Source organism: Vigna unguiculata, chromosome 7, assembly GCF_004118075.2.
Source record: "Vigna unguiculata cultivar IT97K-499-35 chromosome 7, ASM411807v1, whole genome shotgun sequence".
Classification (NCBI taxonomy): Eukaryota; Viridiplantae; Streptophyta; class Magnoliopsida; order Fabales; family Fabaceae; genus Vigna; species Vigna unguiculata.
Genome location: NC_040285.1, coordinates 8997964 through 9016766, shown reverse-complemented (window position 1 = coordinate 9016766; position 18803 = coordinate 8997964). Strand labels below are relative to the sequence as shown.

The 18803-nt window shown below is 32.8% G+C and overlaps 2 protein-coding genes across 4 annotated transcripts; both read left to right on the top strand.

The window, feature by feature from the left end:
- The first annotated feature begins 1741 nt into the window (after nt 1-1741).
- Nucleotides 1742-8899, top strand: LOC114192273 (protein PTST homolog 3, chloroplastic). Of its 3 annotated transcripts, none has more exons than XM_028081941.1 (13): nt 1744-2138; nt 2223-2339; nt 3101-3258; nt 3339-4049; nt 4653-4839; nt 4954-5014; nt 5100-5150; nt 5276-5329; nt 6342-6461; nt 7306-7430; nt 7727-7778; nt 8023-8164; nt 8477-8899. In XM_028081941.1, the coding sequence occupies exons 1-12, from the start codon at nt 1984-1986 to the stop codon at nt 8119-8121; spliced, it is 1890 nt and encodes a 629-aa protein (XP_027937742.1). In that variant the 5' UTR covers nt 1744-1983; the 3' UTR covers nt 8122-8164; nt 8477-8899. The 3 variants fall into 3 exon arrangements, with proteins under 3 accessions (XP_027937743.1, XP_027937742.1, XP_027937741.1); XM_028081940.1 differs by having other exon boundaries at nt 1745-2138; nt 2220-2339; XM_028081942.1 differs by lacking the exon at nt 8477-8899 and having other exon boundaries at nt 1742-2138; nt 2220-2339; nt 7727-7842; nt 8023-8138.
- A 2892-nt stretch (nt 8900-11791) lies between these two features.
- Nucleotides 11792-13492, top strand: LOC114190638. The gene is made up of 6 exons (XM_028079599.1): nt 11792-12163; nt 12244-12341; nt 12555-12626; nt 12698-12822; nt 12942-13014; nt 13237-13492. The coding sequence occupies exons 1-6, from the start codon at nt 11962-11964 to the stop codon at nt 13339-13341; spliced, it is 675 nt and encodes a 224-aa protein (XP_027935400.1). The 5' UTR covers nt 11792-11961; the 3' UTR covers nt 13342-13492.
- Nucleotides 13493-18803: the final 5311 nt, after the last annotated feature.

Genomic DNA, 18803 nt, shown 5'->3' with positions numbered 1-18803 from the left:
CAATTCATCAAAAAATAAATTCCATCAAAGAATAAATTTAATAAAAAGATTAAACAACACATTTCATTTACATTTTCATCTATCAAAATCATTTCCAGATGTGTATTAAAATTACAGTTCTGAACAAACCACAAGTCTCTTATTCTAACAGCTAACTTGAGCGTCTCTTTCTTTTATCAATGTCACTAATCAAATCCAACTTCTTGACCATTCTAACCAATATCTTAAAGTGATACAAAAACATTATAAAATATGACTTTTAAAAACATAAAAAAGAAAAATAGAAATGTAGAAATGTAGAAGGACAACTTCACAAGATGAAGAATATATAAAAATGTAGCCTGCAAATAGAAAAATCGAAACTTCATTATACCTCACTAGAAAAAAATACACTACCACTATCGAAAAGTACTATAAAAACATTACAAAGAAGAGTGATCAAAAGTTTATTATACCTCACCAAAAAGAAACACACCACCACTATTTGAAAGTAATACAAAAACAATACAAAATAAGATCGTTAGAATTATAAAAGAAATTAAAAAGAAAAGATAGCCCATAATAACATATAGAAGAACAAAAAAAAAAAATACATGGAAGGAAAGGTTAGAAAGATCAATAATATTACATACAACCTTAGAAAATCTATCCTGAAAATAGAAAATGGGACATTCATTACAGCTTAGGATAAATAATGCAAAAAGAAACTCACCCACACGATAAAACGTTCATATTTAAAACAACACTAAAAAGCAAATAGAAAAAAAAAAGATACTACATTGCAAAAAGATAAATAAAAACTTCATAAGAGGTTTTAAAGAAACGAAAAAAGACATACATAACCCATAAACATCTATAGAAACCTACTTCATAATCAACTGAAAAAATCAGAAACTTGGAAAAGTAGAATACCTTACAACTTAACAAAACAACCTCACAACATGTGAAAAACACGAAATGAAAAACGCAAAATAAAATTTGTAGAAGACTCGGTCTATTATCTTTTGTTGTGCTATCTAAACTTCCATCCATCAATCAATTACTAACATGGTTTAAGTTACAAAAGGAACGGTGAAAAAAGTAAAAATACAACTAAATAAAAAATGTTTTGCACCTTCTTGGGTCCTGAAATTGGTTGATGGATATTATTGTAAATTGACGAAAAAAAATGGAGAACTTAAAAATCTAAAAATTGAACATGTGTTAAAATAGTAAGAAGGGGTAAGGGAGTAAATTTAGTGGACATTTGATTGTTTATATTGTTATAGATAAGAAATGAAGCCTCCTCGCATGCATGCCTGAAGTCCTTCCAAGAGATCATTTTAGGTCTCTTTTGTTAGTCCAATCTTTATCACAGTTTTATACCACTCTTTATATTGATTGTTCAAATTCTAACGAAGTTAATTTTACCCATTACGTAACATCTTTATGTTATTTATGTAATTATAAAAAAACTGTTAATACAATTACAAATTTAATTATTAGTTATTGTAATATAAATTAAATTTGTAAAAAATCAATTAAAAATTTGTAAATTTTTATTTATTAATTAATAATACAATATAAATAGCGTTGCCATAATGAATAGTATAAAATAAATCCTTATAAAAATAGTTTAACAAAAATTAAAATATTTTGGCTTGCTTTTTGTTTGGATAAACTTCAACTAAATAATTTTCAAAATGAACTAATATCTAAAAACACAAAATAATTTCAATAGAACAGAGGTCGATGGCAAGAAGGTGACGCACCTCTAACGCCTGGCACCAAGCTGACGGTCCTGATTCAACACCAAATCACCTTTCAACAATCCAATGATGAAGCGGTAGTAAATCACCCAATTCCAATCAACGTTTATTTAAACACGAAACTTTTTCAAATCATCTTCATTCATTGCCGGTGCTTCTCGATGAGGTGAGGCATAGTTAGGGAAAAGAAAGAGAGTAAGTACTCGTAAAAGAAGAAAAAGAAGCGGAAGTGTAAATGGGAAGTGTATGGGTCTGCTATTTCCCCACCTGCACCACGCTTCCTTGTCGCCACTGCATTTTCTCTCCAACGCACCTTCTTCATCACTCCACCACTCTCTCTCTCCGCGCACGTGCTTCTCAAACCACCACCAGCGCAAGAACAAGAACAAGGTTTTCCCTCTCGCTCACTCTCCATTTTTTCTTCTTCAATTCAATTGCTGCGTTTATTGATTCGGTCTCTTCGCGATTCAGAAGGAGTCGGAGAATCAAGAGCGACGCCGAGATCTGCAACGATGTCCGCGAATTTCTCGCTTCGGTTGGCCTTCCGGATGACCACATTCCCTCCACCAAGGAACTTTTGCTCCACGGATGGTCCTTTCTCTTTCCTTCGAAACTCTGCCTTTTGTTTGCGCCTCTTGCTTTTGAGAATGAGCATAGTTAATTTGCGATATTCAATCGCTTCATTATTTTGCTCCCAAGTTCTGCAACTTTAAAGGAACTGAGTAGTGATATTTTGTTTAGCTGAAATGCTATGAAATTGCGAATCTCTTGCATGCATACTGCTCTGCGTAAGTTTTCCTTAGTAAACCATCAATGTCATCCGTAATGTCCATACTGGTAGAGAGGAGAAAAGATAGGTTGGACTAAATGAACTTAATAATTATCAGTGAAAATAAGTTAGAATTGATGAGGAGAGAATGAAAGAGATGGGTGGAAATAAGTTAGAATTATTGCATTAGGTTTTACCGAATTCAAAGTTAATTCTCCTCTAATTTTATAATACCAACACCAACTTATTTCTATCCACTCAATGTTATTTCCATCTTAAGTACCAAACTAAGCCTAAAGTATTGCTGTATGTACCTCCTAAATAGTCTTTTAAAGTACACAAATGATATATATAAGTAACGCCTCCGATAGAAGAAAGTACACTAAATAGTTCCGAGAATGGGAAAATCCACAAAATTAGTCCTTGGACGTGAAGACAATATATCAACGTAGGGACTAGATTGACGGATGTTTAATATTTTAATGACTACTTGTGTATATTTGAGCCACCAAATTGATGGTCTGCTCTTTGTTATATATAGTTGGAAGTTTTTCTTTATTAGCCTAGTCTCCTCTGTTTATAGGAATGACCTGGCAAACATTGTCAGAAGGAGAGGGCATAAACAGATTCAGGAGCTTCTCACTGGCAGCTCATTAAAAGCTGACGCTGATTTTTTAAGTGCTGAAAATAGTTTAGACGAGAGATTGGACACCCCGAATGTTTTTGAAGATCCATTAACAGGTCAATTAAATTTCTTCTTTATGAATGGGTATTATTTTGTGTTGCTCACGACTGATGACTTAATCTAATGCAATTTAAAGGTCAGAATGAGAAGGTGGACAGTTTAGTAGACAATGTCGAAACATCATCAGAATATTTTGTGGGAAGTAATTCTAGTAGTTTGTTTGTGGATTCTTCTTCAAGTTTAGGTGAAGGTACTGACACCGTGCAAGAAGCCTTGGCTAATTTGTCTATTGGGGATGGTCTAAGAGAATTCAATGATCATGCTGAGGTGGTAAGCAATGCGACAAAGGAGAATATCTACCCAAATGAAGTGCCTATTGAGGATAATGATTGTGATAGTCTCTTTCCCAACTTCAGTAGCCAAAGTTCCATCATGCCTGTAGAAATCTCTGGTGAATTACCATTTGAAACAGTGTCTTCTGGAAATTCTGATTCTGAGGATAGTTTGGTGGGAAAAACAGTTGGACAGTTAACCTTGTGGAAGGAAAACCATTCTGACACTTCATTTAATGATTCTAATCTTGGTGCTGAAGAAAAAGAGTTCAATGATTCGGAGCAAAAGGACTTGGGTGCATTAGAAGGTCTAGATGATGACAATGATGATGTTGAAAATGTTGCCACAATTTCTGAAGTTTCCACTCGGGAAAATTTATCTGATGATGGCAGACTTGATTCAATTGTTAATTCTGCTGACAGCAGTTCTACAAATGTTGACAATTTGGCCAACTTATCTTTGAAGGAAAAGGTTACAAAATTTATTCAGAATGGAGATTTGGATCCAGTTGAAGGTAATTGCTCATTGCAGAGTTGTTAAAATTATGGAGTTTTAAATATTGAGGAAAAGAGATGAAGAAAATGAAGCACTGAATTGACTTTAACTAATGTATTAGAGGGAGGGAGATGAAAGAAAATGAAACACTGGCTATGATATTAACTGATATGTATTGCACTGTATATTGATGTATTAAATATACTCACAACACACAGAACACTAGCCCATATAAGTTCTAATCATATTCCAAGCAAATTTGGGAAACAAAATCATCATAAGATAAGGAAATATATGTGAGAAGATATATTCATATATTCTATCTGTTATTATGAATGGCTACAGTTATGACTTTGGTAGCAGTGGTTTCGGATTTGAGTTTCAACATATTTAGTGAAAAGAAAACGGTGACCAAACGAATAGATGATATATCTTACCTCAACTCAATTTCTCTCTAAACGTTAGCTACTAAATTTAAAAAAAAAAACTTTGCCAACAAGTAAATATGCTTTAGTCAAACCCCTTCTAATGAACAGATAAAGTTGGAACTTTTCTTCGTTCAGTGCAAATTGTATGCACACTTTTTCCCCAATTTTTGACAATGCCTGTATTTGTTTTTTAGATCATGTCTCTGGCATTTTGATTCGGGATGATCCTCAGGAAAGCAAAGAGAACTTTGAATCAGAACTAGACGTGTATACTCTGCCAGGTAGTCATCTTCCTCAAGATAATACCGTCATGGCTCATGGGAACTCATTGACATCCAAACTAGATCTATCTGGACCATTGGATTTGGAAAAGCCTCTTTGGTAAGTATTTTATATTGTGTGGATGCTTGTAACTGGGACTCTGGGAAGTCCGATGATTGATGTTTTCATTTGAACTGAACCCCTCCTTTTTTCTGAATTCAAAATCATATACAGGGATGATCACTTGCCACATGAGGATCTAACTACTCAGTTTGACAAGAGCGCAGATACTGAGGTCATCTTGTGTATAAGTATCCATAAATTCTATCTCAATCAACAGCTTCTTGTGATCTTAATTCATTTTACTTTTTGTTATGCAGACTCCAAAAGTGCAAAACGAAAGTGAGATAAATCATCTCAAGTACATGCTGGTAGTAATTATTTAAAAGTCTCTTTTTCGGTTTACATGTCGATAAAGCTAACTATTTTTTGTTTAGAATATTTATGAATATAACCTGTTCTCACACTTTTCCTCTTCCTTTTTCAAATGTTTCAGTATCAGAAGGAGTTGGAACTATCTCGACTGAAGGAACAGATTGAAAAGGAAAAGGTAAGAGAGTAATCTCTGAAAACTGGCACTACAAGATGTATGTGTATATTGCTAAGATCCTACATTAGCTAGGTGCTAGAGTACTTGCTATTTGGGCACTCCTCCTTTCTTGAAGACTTGAACTAGCTTTTACAGTTGAGTTTGAACCAATCTACCAACCTGTTCTCAATTCTTATGTATATTTTCTGGCATCACCCATGTTAGTTGTTAGCATCAATCTGACATTGCTCTGGGCTTTGGCCACTTTGACAGACCTAAGAGTAAATATTATAGAAAGACAGGAACATGTGTGCCTGAATGAGTGAAAAAGAGAGACAAAGATTGACAGGCCACATCAACTGTATCAGGGAGAAATAGATGATTGTAACTTATTTTGTACTGTTCATTTTCTCTTTTTTTTTTTTTTTTTTTTTAACAACTACCTCTTTGGATGTCTCCCTCTTTGGATGAAAAATAAATTCTGTGATGCCATGAAGTCCTGTTTGCTTAATGTGTACATATGATGCTCTCCTTCAGGAGATAACTTTGTAAACATTCTCTAAACCTTTGATGGGAACTTGGATATTATGGGGTACCTAGTCCCACATCAATTAGTATTTTAGATGATCGGTGGAGTAGTTAAGTGTTTGAGTACTTGGTTTCCCGTCCTTAATTGCTAGGTTTTAATGGTGGGTTCCCCAACTATTTGAGTACTTATCACCCGCATTCCTGTAATGAAAACATTTGAATGTCCTGAATTTAATCATAAATGCAAGTCATTTCTAGGGATGATGATCATCCAAGATCACAACATGTGTGAAAGGTTCTTGGTTTTAAAACTTGAATTAGTGTAGTTCAATCTGAATTTGTGTCCCTCATCTGACGAAATTCAACATATTTTTGTTAAAGTGGAAGTATTAATCATAGCAAACTAGAAGCAATTGAATGTTCAGCCTTTCCTCTCACCTTTTTCTTCAATATAAGAGAGTTATTCCATAGTCCATACGACTCAGTTACATGTTGTTGCTTTCAGCTTGCTTTGTCTATCTTGCAAACCAAGGCAGAAGCAGAAATCAGCAAAGCTCGAAAACTGATATCCGAAAAAGATGTAGAACTACAGTTTGCTGAAGAAAGTCTTTCAGGACTTAAGGAGGTATTGCCTTTGTCTTCTTGTTTATTTGTAATCCAGTAATGTATTTGGAGCCCCTGGCATTCTAGGGCCAGTGATTATCTTTTCTAAAATTTTAAGCAGTTTCAGTACGATTATTGCTTATGAAATTGAAGAGAAATTGATTTAAATTATTCATACATTGGATTAGAACATTCAACATTCCCCAAACATATGGTTGCAAAACAAGACTTGAGTATCGCACCATAAAACCACCCGATCCCTGACTTTATAGAGTCGTGATCTACTTTTGCGAAAAGAACAATTTGGAACCATTTAGAAGCTGAGTTTCATCTGAAAGAAACACTTCAAACGCTATATTTAATTCTTTGCTCATGGAGAGCTGCTGCAGTTTTAATACTCCCTTGGTATGAAAGATTTTCTTATCTGTTCCTGAACATAGTATAATCCATACGAAACTGTATAAACATTCCTTGCAATGTACGCAAGGGATGCACCAGAAGCAACAGCGTTTTGGGCAGTTGGACAAGAGGAAGTTTAGCTGAGTATATATGTCAGTTGCTCTTGGATGTTAAAATATCAATGGGATGATTTACTATTTGACCAGAAACTTCATATTTGATATTATGAGAAATCTATAGTTGAATTAAAATGTTAATCCAGCTATATGTGGTTGTTTGCTTCATTGAATGCATGATGACAGGAGTGTGTTCTCTTCACATGAAAGAGAAGGTTCTATTTGATCCCGTATATGGTGTATTTGGTAATCGATATGATTTAAAGACTTTATATCCAAAAAGATGAAAAATAGATTATTTAGTTTAAAACTTGTATGCATAGTGATAGTTCTGTTGCCCTTATATTCCAGGTTCAGATTGGGTTCTGTGGTGATGGTGACATTGTAGAGGTGGCTGGTAGCTTCAACGGTTGGCATCACCGAATAAAACTGGATCCTGAACCATCAACTAGTGCTGTAGACCTTGGTGAATCAAGGTTGTAGTAGTTACTTTTAATTGATTACGTATTTATATGTCATCATTCTGTCCTTGTTGATTACGTATTGTTTGTTGATCATACAAGAGGAAATGTGTATAAGATTCTTTGTTAGAGGCCAACTAGTGTTAAGGCTAAGATTGGAAGCATCATTTCAATGATTTGTTACTGGATCGACCAATGCTATCTAGGATACAGAATGAAAAACTCTTTTCATATCGTGATAAAAATTATATTAGAAGAGTTTGTCTTGATTATAAATATTGATATATGCTGTTCCATGTACTAATATCCAGGAGTTCCAGATTTTGGTCAATAATACTGTGGCTTTATCCTGGTGTATATGAGGTGCGTGCATCTTCAACGATACTAATGATTAGAATCAGTAATCATTAGAGTCAGCAGCTTTCTGGTTCTCTTTCCATTTTTTTTTCCCTTTAAATTATGTTATTATGTCTTTTTGTTTTGTTGGGTAGCAGTTGGAATAGGTTGTTAGGTGGTTTGATACCTATTTGTTTCTGTTAGTTACCTTTTCTACTCGTAAAGCATAAATACTTGTAGATGATTTAATTACTGTATTTGTTCCTTGTAGATAAAATTTGTTGTTGATGGCAAATGGATAACAGATCCTCAAAGGGAGTCGGTAACAAGGGGACACATATGTAACAACATTCTAAGAGTAGATAGATGATGCATTATGACTCAGGTCACAATTGTTAAATGTATATAAAATGGTAAGCCGATGGTTTTCATCTTGATTGTTCTGAATACTCAATTTAAAAATGTTGCCAGACACTGGAAATTACAAAATCGAATTATGGATTTCAAGTAAAAATTGAAAATCGTGGATGTGCAACATTCTAAGATTAGACTGTTGATATATTTAAATACATAATTATTGCCTTGTTTTTTTATTATTAATCAGTCAGGGCTTTGCTTGCTCTTTTTCAGCATGTTCTTATACCTTCTTAGTTTATATACAATACAGAATACAAAATTGTTTTTGTTTGATTTTTGTTAGTGTCCTAATATTATTGTTACTGCAGGGTACATAAAGATTGAAGAAAATGGTTTGCTATGAATTTCTAAAAGCACCATGCTTGACAGCTAATGGACCAGGAGGAGGGATGCAATAATGAGTAGAATCTTGATGAGTATCTTTTGCTACCGTCCTCCTGTTTTGTACATTTGTGTCTAAAATTAGAAATTAGGAATTTAGGGTGGGTTAGCGGATAGGATTTGGTTAATCCATAACTGAGAAGCCGTAGCTTCAGACCACGCAATCATTGTATGAATCAAGGGAGAATTGTAGCCTCCTTCGTTTTTGTATCCCTAATCTCTTGTTTGTTATTCTTTTGGTAGTTTTCGCTGTCAAAGCCAGTCACAAGAATCGTGATAAAAGTTCGTTTTGCCGAACTCTGTAAATTTTACATGTGATATATGGTGACTTACAACGTTTTAAAGTTAAAGTTTAAAGTTGGCACGAAGGAAGAGACATGAAATTATATCTGAAAAACGTTATGCAGGGAAGGGCGTATTTGTACGGGCTTATACGTTCTTGCCACTCGAGCACCAAGGGAACAGCAACTGAAATCAAAGAACTCATTTGCACATAATACAATTTACAACAGAAAGAATATATAGTGCGGTGATGAAAGATACATTTAATAGTTCAAATATAAATTTGGCTAGGCTTAAGAAAACCTAACTAGAATTTCTATAGAAATTAAAACCTACAACCCCTCCTTGCTTTTAGTTAGAACAAACACATGTGCATGTGCATTTAATGTTCAAATTATCTAATATGTAAAAATAACTCATTTCACCTCTTAGCAGCGGTAGACGCCCCCTTAACATTTCTATGATACATTATTCAATTTTGGTTAACCTATACTATATGTACACGTAGGGACAACATTAGATCATTATGAGATTTGAATTTTATCTTACTATAATCTTTGAGTTTCTCGGATGAATGTTTTTCGATCCTATTTGACATGTCTTCACCACTTAACAACTGACGGATTATTGAGAGTTACCTACAGAAAGGATTCCAACGATCAAGTTAACAAAAGCTCTTTAAGTCAAATATTAGATTATTCACTAATGAAATGTATAGCTTTAATTATTGGAGTCCACTCTTATTTATAGAAAACTAATCTTATTTTTCTTGGTTTAGACCATGGACACACTATCTGCCTATCATCAGATAATGGTATAACTTCTTCTCTTTCACTTCCTTCTTTCTCTCACCCATTGACTTTGAGACATTCAAGCTCAATTCACTATTGTTTGCTTTAAACTCTTGAAGTTAATGTAACTCTTTAGTCTAAACTGTGGTCTACACCTCTTCCAACACAATAATTTGTTTCTTCTTGAGCAACAAAACATCTTGTAAAAGCTTAAATGTCTTAAGTAAGGTGTTAAGAAGCAATGACGACTTATCTTCATCCTACTAGATGGCCTACCATTGTTCTTGACTCAGTCATTATGAATGAATACAATTATTGCTTTAGAGTCTATGTGCTAAAGATTTAGTCATATAAGTTTCATTCATATTGACATAACAGTCTTCTCCTTTGTGACTTCTGTTAGTTTTGAAATGGTGAGTTTAGCCAAGGGGGGGTTGAATTGGCTTTACAAAACTTTTTCAAAAGCTTAAACCTCTTTTCAATTGAATCTAATGGACTGGAAAGTTTGGATGTAAATGCAGCAGACCAGTACACTTTTAGTCGATTAAAAATATAAACAACAAACTAAATTGTTCTTGATGCTATGAAACATTTGATTAAAAAGACAAATCAGTCGGCTAAAATACTGGAGAATTATGCAGAATGTAGAATTCGCGAATTCAACTCAAACAACAATATTTTACATACAAGATATGTTCCAACCAGTATTTATAACAAGTATAAAGCCTCAGATTAAGCAAGAACGCATTAAATGACACTAAATATCAAATTGCTTGGTTTTCTTGAGTTTTTAAAAAGTTTCAAAGGGAGTGAGATGAGGGAAAGATAAATGCACAAATGTTTTTATACTGGTTCACTCAATCACAGACCTACATCCAGTTTACCAGGACAACCTGAGCCTAATTTCCACTATATTCAAAAGTTTTACAAATTAAACACCAAGATTACATTTTTGAACAACAAAACTAACAAGAGTTTTGACTCACACAAAAATCTAGACACACACCCTACAAGAATCACACTTGCAAACCTGAAATCACATCAGTCAAACTAACCAGAGGTACAATGTCCATAGCCAACCATACATGAAGAAAACAACTATATTCAACATGAAGGTTCTATACATAAAATTTATTTGTCAAATGCGGTGTATCCACCATACAGAGAGAGTCCTCTCTATATAATTAAGAAAACAAAATAACAAAAAATCATTAAAATAGTTAAGTATGAACACCATTTAATATATGTGGTAGACAATTTATCTAAACTTAACATTATTAGACGCTCAGTAGTAAACCGTATGCTCTTCCACCAAACACATGATTTTAGGATCAATCATCTCAATAAAAATCGATGATTTGATAAAACAAAATTCATGCAAACATTAAAAAAAATCCAATAAACATCAACTGAAAAATAAAACTAGTTGACATCAATTAAAAAAATAATTTTTTTGACTAACGTAGATTAACAATAACTTTGACCTATATTGACAAAAGTAATTTCTTCAATATCAACAAGAAAAAAAAAAAGTTCATAACTACATCCACTAAAAGTTCTTGAGTGAGAAATAGTTCTACCTTTGTTAATTAAAAAATGTAGCTAACATCTTTAGAAAGATAATCTTGCTAATATGGATGAAAAAAATTCTTAACGTCAATAAAGAAATAATGACAAAGTAAGTTGAAAAACAAAAAAACAAAAATCTAATTGATGTTAGTAAAAGAATAATATTAATTTATATGAGATGAAATTAAAGCTAGTTGATGTGATATTAGCCAAAAAATCTTATTAGTATTGATTAAGAAAATTTCAACTAATGATGGTTGAGAAATAATACAATGCATTATGATGAACTTCAAATAGAAAGAATGATTGTTAGTAGGTGAAGATGAAATATCTCCATTTTTTAAAGCATCTTAATTTGTTAGATAAATCAATAAGTTTTTAGTGACAGGAAAACAGAATAGAATAACTTGACATGTGAATTTTTTTTTCTAAATTATTCCCAAATGCAAGTATATGAGATAATTAGTTGTAATAATTATATGATTATGATATGAATGATATTGTGAATAATTTTAAATAGTGTTATTTATTTATCACCCATCAAGAAAAGAGAAAGAAGCGTGTGGAGGCCACGCCATGCGGAGAGGCGTAGAGTAGTAGTAGTAGCTTCCATCGCATCACATAGCATAAGAGCATTTCACATAGTTTGCGTGTCTGTTTCCACACCTTTCCACTCTCGATTCATCTCCACATCATATCTGCTACTATTACTTCACGTTCCTCTCATTCACACACACTGTAACACCACATTGCTTCTTTACTTCACAAAAATGGCCATGGCAGTTGCTTTTTCTCTCTCTTCTCCCTCCTCTGCTCTGTTCCAGTCCCGCCACTCCTTCGCCAAGTGTCTCGCATCCAAGCAAAACTCGCCCCTGCAAATGGAACAGATGAAATCCAGAGACAACGCCCCAATCACTCTACACTCTTTCTCTCCGTTCCCATTGCTCTGCGCCGCCGCTCTCTTACCCGGAGGTAAACACTTCCCAACATTTCTCTTCTTTTTATGTTATTCGTAACAATCTATCGCACCAATTTGTGCTTTCTATCAACAGGTGAAGCCGTGGGTTCCGTTTTCGGGCCTTTCGTTGACCTTGTCAAGTCGTGGAATCTTCCAGATTGGCTCGTTCATTGGGGCCACCCTGCCAACATGGTAACTAACAATAACTTAATTAGTTTTTCCATTAGAATTAAATTAGAACGAAAAATTTAAATTAATTTCTCTTTAGTTAGTAGAATTTATAGTGTCTTTCTGTTTTTATTTGTGAATTTTATAGAAACTAATTTAGCCTATTTTCTTTTTCTTTTCGAGAATGATCATGAAAAAAGTTAGTTTGTTAATGGATTTTGCTATTTTTACTTTCAGGCAGTTGTGCTCTTTGCCATGGGTGGCTATGGCACCTATCTGGGATTTCGAATTCGTTATTCTGATAGTGTGGTATGTTGATCAAATCTTTTCCCGTTTCATTATTACTACTGTAGAGATTTTGTGATTTGAGTATTTTGCAGGAGGAAAAGGCTCAGGCTAAGGATTTACACCCTAAGCTTTTAGCTGGTATGTTTTTCTTCTTTGCTCTTGGAGCTACTGGTGGAATAACCGCTCTACTCACTTCGGATAAACCCATTTTTGAGAGGTCATTTTTTAATCTCCGAATTTTATTTATTTTTTTGTATAGAAATTATTCTTTTTCTACTGCAATTAAAACGGAAAAGAATCATGTTGCTGTTTTTATGTTCTGTTGTTTGCACGCAGTCCTCATGCTGTTACAGGCGTCATTGGCCTAGCTTTGTTGACAATACAAACGGTATTGCCGTCACTCTTTGAGGTAATTAATGCTTCTTTCTTTCCTCTTCGGATAATCAGTTACTTGCTAGTGGTAAATACTGAAGTTTGTTTATGAATATCAAATGAGTTTATAAATTGAGCAGTCTTGTTTTGAGTACTGTCAAGAAGCAACTACACCAAATTAGTTCATGAACGGAATTAGAAGCTTTACATCATTCAATTTGTTTGTCCTTACTTTGGGTTACTTCAAAATGATATGCAGGGAAATCCCGGACTAAGGAATGTTCATGGTATCTTGGGTAGTGGTATCATGACACTTTTTCTAGTTCATTTTGCCCTTGGACTTCAATTAGGATTTAGTTACTAATTGCAGTTTCCATTGGATCTGTCTTGTTATGTTGAGGTTATTCATTTTAATTATGGTGTACATTCCTTCCTGCACAGGTTCTTAGTTCCAATTGTAAGCTCTAATTACCATGATTTTTTGTTCTAGACTTGTCATTCTTCTTTTGAAAATAGCTCAGAGATTATTTACATACCCACGCACTATCTAAGGATAAAATGACTACAGTTACAACCTATCTCAAAACTTCAGATGAGAGAGGGAGTTGGAACTTGAGATTTCAGTATAATAATTGTAGAATTACTAATTGTCTGAGTCTAATTACAAGTTTTGAACCAAGAGATCTTTCAAGGGGTAAAAAATACTGAGCTGTTATTAGTGGCGTGTAGCAGCTAACTCAGTAAAAAACTGTAGTGAGATAATGGGAAGCGACAACTATTTTAGATATTATAATAATATAACTTAAATAATTTATACTACATTAATAAACATCAACTTGGGAGGAATAAGAATATTGTAATGAAGTCCACAATAGAAAGATGATGATGAGGTATTCCACTCGCATCGCTGCTCACAGTATTCAAAACTTTGATCCCAATAATTTAATAAGCAATTTGCCAATGGGGTAGTGGTTCTTCAGAAAGATTTCTAAAACTAACGTTAGTAACGGTGCTGGTGAATAATAACTTGGTCTACAGCGATCCCGGCCGTAATTTAATATTATTGGGCTACACTCTCAGTATTAATAACTTGCCACATTCCACATTTTTAACGGCCATGCGCGGGTTGGAGAATGGAGAAAAGTAAGTCAAAACTAAAAACTCATAAGGGCAATTCTAACATTTCACACACTCGATGGGGTGGAGGAAGAAAAAAGGGATGTTGAGGAAGAAAGAACCTAGTCATAGATTGCAGATATTTAAGATAATCAAGCCTCATAATGGACAAGATGGGTTGCCTGTTCAAAACCAACTATTTCTTTCCCTTCAATAGAGTAGACAAGAGAATATACATTTCAATGCAAAGTCCAAATTTGTCCACTGCATAAAAAAGTTATTAGAAATTAAGTATAGATATGTTAATCAACCCAAAATCATGAAATTGCATTCTTAATTTAAAGCAAATTTCAAGAGCGTTTGCAGAAACAAAAATTAGAAAGAACAATAAAATTAAGGACTTTTGTTTGACTTAGACGATACTACAAAAGTTATAGTAAAACAATTAAGAAAGGCAAATTCATTCTCTAATTCATTGATGATTGAATTCTTCATAAGTTATTATATGATTATCATAAAACAATTAAAAAGAATTAAGTTTTAGACACTAATTCATTGGTAGTTAATATTAATGACTAATATAGATTCTAATTTACAAACTAATTAAAAAAATTTCCTCATAGAGGTTATTTTAGATACTAATAGTTTTTAGTTTATAAATTAGTATTTAAATTAATTATTATAATGACTAATTATTTTTTGTCTTTAAAGTTTCTTGTTATTTAATGATTTTCTTGTAATGAAATTAAATTATTTGACAGTTTAGAGAGAATAAAAAATATGAATCAAGAAACCAATTTTTTGAAGAGTTTTGAAAATACCTACCACTAAAGTGAAATTTATTAAAGACAATAGAGGATGACAAAAATACTAAAGACTAGGTGACTAAATTGTAATGAAGACAAAAATTATTTAAAATAACAATTTAATTCATTAGAATCCTATTATAAAACCAAAGGAAAGAGAGAATGGTCTCATAAAATCAATATTACATATAAAAAATTTCACAAAAACAACATAGGTTGTTAGGACATTTGTCATCTGTTGGAAACAGCTATGTCTATTCTTTAACATTTCTCAAAGATAGATGAGATCATCCAGACATCTTTGAAACTATTAAGCCAATAAAATCCACAATCTAACACCTTCTTCTAATTCTATTGTTTGGGCTCTGAGATGTCCTCCACATGTGAGAAATGATGCTCAATTGATGCTTTAATATTCTGTATAAGAAAGTAAATAATAAGTATAGGTCTTTATTTAAAAAATTTAAAATTATTAACTTATTAAATAAATAAATATATATATATATATGTATAAAATATTTTAGTAAGTTAATAAAATATATTAATAGCACAAGATGAAGTATGAACTAGAGTTCTTCTTGCTGTTAGAGACAACTAGAATGATGAATCATGATTGTTTTTGCACTTAGAAAAGAGAGAAGAATTTAAAATTCGAGTACTTTTGTTGTTGAAGAAGAGAGAAGAGGGGGTAGAGCTATGAGGTTTGGGTGGACTTACTATGTCCGTTGAAATTTGTTTCGATCAAAAGGGTAAAATCTGATCTACTAGAACATACAATGAAAGATCTCCCCTTTTTATAGTCCTAAACCCTTTATTCTCCCTTTTGTTTGCCTTTTTGTTTTGCCCGTTAATCTTACCTATCCTCCACTTTTAATTCTACTTTCCACCTTTGATGTTGTTCATCAATGTCCAACCATTCACTCTCCCTTTGAAACCTTCCATAAATGCTCATTAAATAAGCCATTTCCTAATTACTAATGTTGGGTTTAAAAGACTAATTGTTCTAATTGTATTTTAGGAGACTTTCAATTCCTTAGAAATCTTTGGAGATCTTCTTTGTTATTCTAGGAGATTTTCTTTATTCCTTAAGAGACTAATTATTCTCATCAAATTTTATGAGACTTTTTTTGCTCATTTTTACTCTTTAAAAGACTAATTGTTCTAATTATATTTTAGGAGACTTTCAATTCTTTAGAAATCTTTGGAGATCTTCTTTGTTATTCTAGGAGATTTTCTTTATTCCTTAAGAGACTAATTATTCTCATCAAATTTTATGAGACTTTTTATTCCTTAAAGGTCTTATTGCTCTCAATTGCCCTTTGCTCCTGTTTATTTCTTAACAGATTAATTGCTCTCATAGAATTTTAGGAAACTTTATATTCCTTAAGAGTTTGATTGTTCTCGTTGGACTTTTGCTCCTTTTTATTCCTTAAGAATTTGATTGCTCTCATAAGATTTTAGGAGACTTTCTTTTCCTTAAGAGTCTAATTGCTCTCATCGGATTTTTGCTCCTTTTTATTTCTTGAGAGACTAATTGTCTCATCGAATTTTAGAAGACTTTATATTCCTTAAGAGTTTGATTGCTCTCATCGAATTTTAGGAGACTTTTTATTCCTTAAAGTCTAATTGCTCTTGTCGAATTTTAGAAGACTTTATATTCCTTAAGAATTTGATTGCTCTCATTGGACTTTTGCTCCTTTTTATTCCTTAAGAGTTTGATTGCTCTCATTGGATTTTAGGAGATTTTTTTTCCTTAAAGGTTTGCTTGCTCTCATCAAATTTTGCTCTTTTTTTTCCTTAAAAGACTAATTGCTCTCATCAAATTAGTTGGGAGTCTAACTGCTCAACCAACAAGTAGATTGTCATTTGGGAGACTTATTACTCGACCAAACTAGTTAGGAGTCTGACTGCTGAACCAACAAGTGGATTTCCAGTTAGGAGACTCATTGCCCAACCAAATTAGTTGGGAGTCTAGCTACTCAAATAACAAGTAGATCAACGTTTGGAAGACTAGTGCTCCTTTTCATCTTCTGGGAGACTAATGCCCCTTTTCGCCTTCTTGGAGACTAATACTCATTTTCGTCTTCTTTTTAAGGAGACTAATGCTCCTTCTATCTTCTGGGAGACTAATTCCCCTTTTTGTCTTCTAGGAGATAATGCTCATTTTCGTCTTCTTTTTAAGAAGACTAATGGTCCTTTTTGTCTTCTTTTAAAAGAGACCAATGCTTCTTTTCATCTTTTTAAGGAGACTAATGCTCCTTCTTATCTTCTGGGAGACTAAAGCCCATTTTCTTCTTCTAGGAGACTAATGCTCATTTTTGTCTTCTCATCTTTAGAATAAGTAGTAAAAAACACCAAACCATGTAACAAGACAACTATAACTTCAAAAACCAACAACACATTCATTGGTCTTTTCCTTAAAGTTCACCACAATGCAAACTGCCAAGAGATAAAAAAAATCATAATCCACTCTAGTGGTCATGATCATGTGCTAAAATAAGACAATCTTTTCCTCCACTATAAATTTGGTTATGCGTTGTTCACGTGATCTCCTGCCACCGTTTTCACATCCTACCCCACAAATCTTTGTAAAGAATAACAACTCATGAAATTTATAACTAGTAATAGAAGACAATAAATGTAAGAATATAAAATCGAAATATAGAACAATAGATAAATTTATGAGTTAAAAATCTAGGAGAACTTGATGAATTCTGACACTACACATCCCTTGCTTGTCTTCCAAAGTTCGAAAGGAGTATGATTATGATGGTGCTTCGAGAGGCAGAGTGTGAAGCCACACTTTTCCTTTAGAAAAACCGATGTGGATTCAACGTGGTGGGTCTAAGGAACACAATGGTTGGGAAAGGCATCAAGATGACATCGTTGACAGAACGCATGAAAGCTCCATACCGCCACCAATTGTTTATGATTTTATGCATTGAAAAAATAAAAAACTTGGGCATCAGGAAGTGTCTCAACGAGCTCCATCAGAATTTTTATTTTGTTTGTTTTTTTACTTGCCCCACGTGGATACCCTAATGTTCCAATTAAAAGGGTAAAAGTCTGATCTACCAGAACATACAATGAGTAATCTCCCTTTTTCCTTGTCTTGGTTGTCCCTTTTATTCTCCTTTTTGTTGGCCTCTTCGTTTTCTTCTCGTTGATCTCACCTAACCTCCACTTTTAATTCTACTTTTCACCTTTATTGTTGTTCTTTAATGTCCTTCCTTTTACTCTCCTTTTGAAACCTTCCATAAATACTCATTGAATCAATCATTTCCTAATCAGATCATATTGATGTTGCACTTATCACTACAAAATTAAAACTGATATAATAAATAACTTATAACTTATTTTGATGGCTTAATTGTTTTATGTTTTTATAATAATGATATCTTTAAAATATGTTTACCATGGTTAAAATGATTTTAAACTTTTAATTTTAAAATAATTTTACAAGCTTATTGTTGATTAAACTAATGTAAAGATTTAGTTTAATAAAAAGTAAAATTGACTTAAGCTAGTATTTTATTTATTTAAAAGTGTTAAAAGTATATTTAAAATAGGCTAAAATACTTCCTTGGTTCACGTTTTCGTTCAAAAATCTCAATTAGGTCCATAGATTTTTTTTTAATCTTAATTGGGTCCAAAATTCTACAAAATTGATACAATTAAGCCCAAATCGTTAACAATGTTAAATGCACTAACAATTTTTTGTATAGGACTGCAAACGTTGGAGTGGATGGCTGATGTGAATTTATTTTTTAATGTGAACAATAAAATGTGGAAATTAATTTTTTAATTAAAAACGAAAATGTTTTTTTATCTGTTACCTTAAGGTCATCGTTTTGTTTACTGTTATGCTAATTAAAACGTCGTTTTCCTTTGATTTTAAAATTAA